Source organism: Cololabis saira, chromosome 5 (assembly GCF_033807715.1).
Source record: "Cololabis saira isolate AMF1-May2022 chromosome 5, fColSai1.1, whole genome shotgun sequence".
Taxonomy (NCBI): domain Eukaryota; kingdom Metazoa; phylum Chordata; class Actinopteri; order Beloniformes; family Belonidae; genus Cololabis; species Cololabis saira.
Window position 1 is genome coordinate 3,700,500 of NC_084591.1, and position 8,144 is coordinate 3,708,643.

The 8,144-nt window shown below is 37.5% G+C and overlaps 1 protein-coding gene across 1 annotated transcript in view; it reads right to left on the reverse strand.

Moving 5' to 3' along the window:
- The window catches only part of pik3c2a (phosphatidylinositol-4-phosphate 3-kinase, catalytic subunit type 2 alpha), a 96,220-nt gene that overhangs the window by 3,571 nt on the left and 84,505 nt on the right, over window positions 1-8,144 (reverse strand). Inside the window, 5 exon segments of the mRNA XM_061720824.1 lie at window positions 1,376-1,457; window positions 1,595-1,711; window positions 6,473-6,607; window positions 6,768-6,953; window positions 6,956-6,977. Of these exon segments, the coding sequence (XP_061576808.1) occupies window positions 1,376-1,457; window positions 1,595-1,711; window positions 6,473-6,607; window positions 6,768-6,953; window positions 6,956-6,977 (542 nt within the window).

Here is an 8,144-nt window from a genome sequence, read left to right on the forward strand (position 1 = left end):
GGAGGAAGAACACACACCACACCCACACACACCACACTAGTATATACAGGACTAGTAGAACTGAAACGACCACACGAGCATCCACTAGTGACTGTCTTATCCCACAATGCAACACTTCTCTCTGCCAGTCTGCTCTCTCTGTAAAGGCAAAACTTTGGAACTCTCTACCCACTGAGTTAAAATTAGAGACCAATACAAAAGCTTTTAACAAAGACTCAAACAGTGGTTAAAATTTAATCAGCACTGACACGTGAAGAGTTCTTAACTTGTTGACTGCTTGCTTTTTTGTCTTTTTATGTTTCTAATTGAAAATTGTTTGTATTTCTTTGATTTTCCAATTGTTTTGTTGTTTGTTTTTTTTCATATTTCATTTATTTATTTAATTATTACGATTACTTACTACTTACTTATTATTATTTTTTTTTCCCCCATTCTTTTTATCTTAATATTTTATTGCTCTATTCTTTTTAAAAGCTGCCTATGGACAAGTGTTGCGAATTAGCACTTTTTAGCGAATTGCTATGTCCATATCAAATAAACATAAATAAATAATAAAACCAGGACTAGTAGAACTGAACAGCAGACTAGTAGAAACCAGGACTAGTAGAAACCAGGACTAGTAGACCTGAAACCAGGGCTAGTAGAAACCAGGACTAGTAGAACTGAAACCAGGACTAGTAACTGAAACCAGGACTAGTAGAACTGAAACCAGGGCTAGTAGAAACCAGGACTAGTAGAACTGAAACCAGGACTAGTAACTGAAACCAGGACTAGTAGAACTGAAACCAGGACTAGTAGAACTAAACCAGGGCTAGTAGAACTGAAACCAGGACTAGTAGAACTGAAACAGGACTAGTAACTGAAACCAGGACTAGTAGAAACCAGGACTAGTAACTGAAACCAGGACTAGTAACTGAAACCAGGACTAGTAAAACTGAAACCAGGACTAGTAGAACTGAAACCAGGACTAGTAGAACTGGAACCAGGACTAGTAGAACTGAAACCAGGACTAGTAGAACTGAAACCAGGACTAGTAGAACTGAAACCAGGACTAGTAGAACTGAAACCAGGACTAGTAGAGCTGAAACCAGGACTAGTAGATCTGGAACCAGGACTAGTAGAACTGAAACCAGGACTAGTAGACCTGAAACCAGGACTAGTAGAACTGAAACCAGGACTAGTAACTGAAACCAGGACTAGTAGAACTGAAACCAGGACTAGTAGAACTGAAACCAGGACTAGTAACTGAAACCAGGACTAGTAGAACTGAAACCAGGACTAGTAGAACTGAAACCAGGACTAGTAGATCTGGAACCAGGACTAGTAGATCTGGAACCAGGACTAGTAGGAACGGGGGAACGAGGCGTTCACCCACCGGAGACTCTGGGCGTTGTGTCCAACCCGTCCGTCTTGTCGTCTCGTGCAATTGGATGAAAGAAGGTGTAGATCAGGTCACACTGGAAGGAGACAACAGAGCCGTTAACCACGCCCTCATCAGTTAACCACGCCCTCATCAGTTAACCACGCCCTCATCAGTTAACCACGCCCTCATCAGTAAGCCACGCCCCCTCCAGCAGCCTGACGGGCGTCGTACCTGGAACACCTCGGCGGAGCTCCTGGTCAGGTTGTGGACGTAGTGGTTGAGCTCCAGCTTCCTCTTAGCCGCCACCTCCTTGATGTGCGTTCGGCCCAGAACCATCTTGTTGGAAAACTGCAGAAGAAGAACATTGATCCGGGTCACTCGTTTAACAGGAAGTCGCCTTAGCGGCGTAGTTTCTGCACCCAGAACCACCTGGAACCACAACGGTTACCATTGGAAACCTACAACGCAGAGATACGTGCACCCACGAAACCTAATTTATCCCGATAAGAGATTTCTTTCTTTCTTTCTTTCTTTCTTTCTTTCTTTCTTTCTTTCTTTCTTTCTTTCTTTCTTTCTTTCTTTCTTTCTTTCTTTCTTTCTTTCTTTCTTTCTTTCTTTCTTTCTTTCTTCTTTCTTTCTTTTCTTTCTTTCTAGGCTCATTTCTTTCTTTCTTTCTAGGCTCATTTCTTTCTTTCTTTCTTTCTTTCTTTCTAGGCTCATTTCTTTCTTTCTTTCTTTCTTTCTTTCTTTCTTTCTTTCTTTTCTTTCTTTCTTTCTTTCTTTCTAGGCTCATTTCTTTCTTTCCTTTCTTTCTTTCTTCTTTCTTTCTTTCTTTCTTCTTTCTTTCTTTCTTTCTTTCTAGGCTCATTTCTTTCTTTCTTTCTTTCTAGGCTCATTTCTTTCTTTCTTTCTTGGCTCATTTTCTTTCTTCTTTCTTTCTTTCTAGCTCATTTCTTTCTTTCTTTCTTTCTTTCTTTCTTTCTTTCTTTCTTTCTTTCTTTCTTTCTTTCTTTCTTTCTTTCTTTCTTTCTTTCTTTCTCTTTTCTTTCTTTCTTTCTAGGCTCATTTCTTTCTTTCTTTCTTTCTAGGCTCATTTCTTTCTTTCTTTCTTGGCTCATTTCTTTCTTTCTTTCTTTCTTTCTAGGCTCATTTCTTTCTCAACCGAGACTCTGGGAACCGGAGGTCGACTTCGTTGAGAAACATTAACGGAAACAAGTTAGAAAGTTAGGAAGGAAGAAATGAGAAAAAGAGTGGGGGGATTAAGGAAGGAAAGGTTGTAGCAAGGAAAGGACAAAAGGAGGAAGGAAAGACCTAAGGAGGGAAGGATCTATGGAAGATAAACGATGGAAAGTAGGGACTAGGGGAATGATGGAAGGAGACAAGGAAGGTCTCAAGGAAGAGACGAAGAAAAGAAATAAGGAATGAAAGAACGATGGAAGGAAGGATGGATGGAATTGTCAAAAAAGAAGTAAAAGGAGGAAAGAATGAATGATGGATGGAGGGATGGAAAAAAGGATGGAACGCAGGAACAAAGGTAGGAGGAATGAGAGATCAAAACGAGGAACGAGAGAATGTAGAACAGATTTAAGGAAAAGGGGAAGGATCTAAGGAAGGAAGAAAGCAACCGTGTAAGGAAGGAAGGAAGGAAGGAAGAATCTGAGGAACGATGTAATAAAAAAGGAAAGAATGAGGAAAGGAACCAAGAAGGTAGAAAAAGGAAGGACGAAGAGCAAAACAATCACTACCGAACAACATTTACAGGCACTAGGAATGGGTGATATTTTACCGTTCACGATAAACCGTCAAAAAAAATTCCCCACGGTAAGAATTTGTATCTCACGGTAAAAACAATAAATTCCTGTTGATGACGTTTTGGTGTAAAGCTGATTTATAGAAGGAAGGAAGGAAGGAAGGAAATGAGCCTGAAAGAAAGAAAGAAAGAAAGAAAGAAAGATATGAGCCTGAAAGAAAGAAAGAAAGAAAGAAAGAAAGAAAGAAAGAAAGAAAAAGAAAGAAAGAAAGAAAGAAGAAAGAAAGAAAGATTCCCATTGTTGTAGTTTAGTATTCAGTATCTTTTAGAGCAGTGATTGGCTCCAAAGACTGAATGTGGTGATAGATTTATAGTTAAAAAGATGGAGTTGAATTGGTATTTTTTTAATCATCATTTTTATCGTTATGGGGATAAATGCCAGAAATTATGGTGATACATTTTTTAGTCCGTACCGCCCATCCCTAACAGGCACGTCTCCGTCTTTACGAAGGTTTATTACATTATTAGTGTTATAAGCCTCAGGGTGAAGAAACCTCGTGTTAAATTGTCCAGGAGACGTCTGTGGACTCTGGGATGGACCGTCGCCATGGAAACATGCTTGGGAGTACCACAGAGCTCTGCATGAGGACCTCTGCTCTTTTAATTGTACTCAGTATCACCTGGTGTTAATTAACACAAATGTCCATTTACAGGTAGATGACACCCTGATTTATGTTTCTAATCAATATTCTGCATTTCTTGAAAGAAAGGAAGAAGTGGGCGTCAATGAGCTGGAAAAGGAAGATCTGGATAGATGAGATGAAGTCAGTAAGAAAAACAGAAATTATCTTGGATTGATACTTTCTGAAGAGGAATAACAATCCAGGTGAACCGAATATTCAGCATTATTTTTCACTGTCTTCTCATCTGCGGTTGCAGATGGTGTTTAGGTATCTAGTAGAGGTTTAACAATATATCGTGCCTCGAAATTTTGCGATACAAAAACAGCATGATACGTGACAAACTGTAGCGCGATATTAGGACAAGTTTATCCAGTCAATACAAGCAGACGCTGATTTCTTGTTCAATGTAGTGATTTTGTTTTAACACAAGAGGGCGCTGTGAGCTAGTGGGTGACTAATCTGCACGCACCCCCCTCTCCCATCTTTCCAATGCTTGTTGTTTCAGTCGAGTGTTTGCATAGGATTTACAAGTAGAATGGAGAACAACGTAGCAATAGAAGACGCCCCCGCCACATTTAAGTCACCGCTATGGCGGCATTTTGGATTTCCAATTGTGGATAGAAACGACGATCTGAGTGGCTGACAAGACGCAAACAATCTGCAAACATTGTAAGGCTGAAGCTCTTAGCTCTGTCATAAGCTAAATAACAGTCATGTTGCATTTTGAGTTTGGGACTTTTCATAGTTTATTTATTTACTTTTATTTATTTAATTTTAGTTGTTAAATCTTTGGAAAGAAAAGTCGAGTCATACATGAGAGAAACTATTCAGTTTGTATGAAAATGAAGTTGCATAATCATACCTGACATTTACTTTTAGTTCAGTTTGTGGAAAATGGTTGGCCTGGCTTTCTCTTTAAAACTTAAACAGTTATAAAGCATTACAAACTGTAACAATAGGGCAAACACACAGTATTGTTTTGTATTTTGTGTCTTTCAAATAAAAGCATTTTTTTCCAGTCATATGTTCCTCATTCAAGGTTGTTAAAAAAATACTGCTATAATATCGTATCGTTATCGTGACCTCAATATCGTCTATCGTACCGTATCATGAGATTAGTGTATCGTTACACACCTAGTATCTAGGTATTTAGGTGTCTGGGTATTTACGTATCGATTACGATTACGAGAATAAAGTCATAATATTATGAGAATAAAGTCGTAATATTTTGAGAATAAAGTCGTAATATTAAATATATTATTGATATAACTTCACAAGATGCTCAATATTCCTCATTTTAACACAGGGAGAAGACTACTCTTCCTGTTGAGTTAGAGTTCTCATAAATTATATTCTCATAATAGTACGACTTTATTCTCATAAATTATGACTTTATTCTCGTAATTTTACGACTTTATTCTCGTAATATTATTACTTTATTCTCGTAATATTACGACTTTATTCTCGTAATTTTACGACTTTATTCTCGTAATATTACGACTTTATTCTCATAATATTACGACTTTATTCTATTACGACTTTTTCTCGCCAATTGTACGACTTTATTCTCATTAAATTATGACTTTATTCTCGTAATTTCCCTTTTTTTTTTGTCTTAGTTTGGCCTTAATACTCCGTCGTATTGAGTAAATATCAGTAGTATGCATTAATTCGGGACGTACTATTCAGAGCCACACAGGACTTCCTGCCGTTGGGAGGGGGAGTTGTTACCATGGTAACAACTCCTGTCACAGCAGCAGTAGCAGCACTGCTCCGGTCTTTCTGGTTTATCCTGGCCCAAACAAGATGACCTTCTACAATATTATTATATACGAATATTATAATATTAATATTATATAATAATAATATTATATTTATGACATATACGTATCTGCACAGCACTTAGCAACCAAACGCCGCTGCACTGCTTTGTGGGAAGTTTCTGCTTAGGCCAGTGTCCATCAATCTGCACTAATAAATTTCTCTAGAATGAGTATGGATAGTACATACTATTGAATACGTACTAATGTTTCGGACGCACTAAAAAATCTCACATACTGTTTTTGCTACTCATTAGGGTGGAAGGATGGAATTTCGGACACAGCTTATGTATTTAGGTATCTAGGTATCTAGATATTTAGATATTTAGGTATTTATGTACTCAGGTATCTAGATATTTAAATATTTAGATATTTATGTATTCAGGTATCTAGATATTTAAATATTTAGGTATTTTATGTATTCAGGTATCTAGATGTTTAGATATTTATGTATTCAGGTATCTAGATATTTAGGTATTTATGTATTCAGGTATCTAGATATTTAGGTATTTATGTATTCAGGTATCTAGATATTTTGGTATTTACATATTTAGGTATCTAGATATTTTGGTATTTAAATATTTAGGTATTTAGGTATCTAGATATTTAGGTATTTATGTATTCAGGTATCTAGATATTTATGTATTCAGGTATCTAGATATTTAGATATTTATGTATTCAGGTATCTAGATATTTATGTATTCAGGTATCTAGATATTTAGGTATTTATGTATTCAGGTATCTAGATATTTCAATATTTAGGTATTTATGTATTCAGGTATCTAGATATTTAAATATTTAGATATTTATGTATTCAGGTATCTAGATATTTAAATATTTAGGTGTTTTAGTGGACGGGTTCCTACCTCGGCAGCTTCCACAGGGGAAACAGGATGGTTAGTTTGTTGTGCAGCTCCTGAAACTCGTCGAAGGTGCGGAAGACGAACTGAGGCTCGTTCTGCCCGTCCCGGAGGATCCTCACCACGTAGGTCTGCAGAGCCAGAAACAGAACCAGGACCCGCTTTAGTCCACGTGAGGAGGAACACGACAACGAGGACCCGCTTTAGTCCACGTGAGGAGGAACACGACAACGAGGACCCGCTTTAGTCCACGTGAGGAGGAACACGACAACGAGGCGACGCGGGACTCACGTAGTGCTTGTCCGGGTTGTATCTCTTCTGGAAGGAGAAGATGGAGGCGTGGACGATGCGGCCCTCCTGCTTCAGGGTGTAGGTCTTGGGGGAGAAGGACAGGATGGGCTCGTCGTTGGCCGGCAGGCCCGAGAACCGGAGCTGGGCCAGGTTGTGGATGAAGAAGTTGAACTTGGTGGCCACGCTGGCCCAGGACTGGACTCGATGAGCCTGGTGGGGGGGGGATGGTTAAAGATCGTTAACGACATCAGGTGAAACATGGACTCACAGAAACACTCAGTCCTGATGCTACTGGACCTGAGTGCTGCTTTATAATACAGTAGAATAAATCACTAGAGATGGGCAGGATGGACTAAAAGATTTATCACCATAATCTCTGGCATTTATCCCCATAACGATAACGATTTTTCTTCTTTCTTTCTTTCTTTCTTTCTTTCTTTCTTTCTTTCTTTCTTTCTTTCTTTCTTTCTTTCTTTCTTCTTTCTTTCTTTCTTTCTTTCTTCTCTTTCTTCTTCTTTCTAGGCTCATTTCTTTTCTTTCTTTCTTTCTTTCTTGGCTCATTTCTTCTTTCTGTCTTTCTTTCTTTCTTTCTTGGCTCATTTCTTTCTTTCTTTCTTTCTTTCTTTGCTCATTCTTATCTTTCTTTCTTTCTTTCTAGGCTCATTCTTTCTTTCTTTCTCTCTTTCTTTCTTTCTTTCTTTCTTTCTTTCTTTCTTTGCTCATTTCTTTCTTTCTTTCTTTCTTGGCTCATTTCTTTCTTTCTTTCAGGCTCATTTCTTTTCTTCTTTCTTTCAGGCTCATTTCTTTCTTTCTTTCTTTCAGCTCATTTCGTTTTTCTTTCTTTCTTTTTTCTTTCTTTCTTTTTCTTGGCTCATTTCTTTCTTTCTTTCTTTCAGGCTCATTTCTTTCTTTCTTTCTTTCTTTCTTTCTAGGCGTCATTTCTTTCTTTCTTTCATTCTTTCTTTCTTTCTTTCTTTCTTTCTTTCTTTCTTTCTTTCTTCTTTCTTTCTTTTCTTTCTTTCTTTCTTTCTTTCTTTCTTTCTTTCTTTCTTTCTTTCTTTCTAGGCTCATTTCTTTCTTTCTTTCTTCTTTCTTGGCTCATTTCTTTCTTTCTGTCTTTCTTTCTTTCTTTCTTGGCTCATTTCTTTCTTTCTTTCTTTCTTCTTCTTAGGCTCATTTCTTTCTTTCTTTCTTTCTTTCTTTCTTTCTTTCTTTCTGTCTTTCTTTGCTCATTTCTTTCTTTCTTTCTTTCTTGGCTCATTTCTTTCTTTCTTTCTTTCAGGCTCATTTCTTTCTTTCTTTCTTTCAGGCTTCATTTCTTTCTTCTTTCTTTCAGGCTCATTTCTTTCTTTCTTTCTTCTTTCTTCTTTCTTGGCT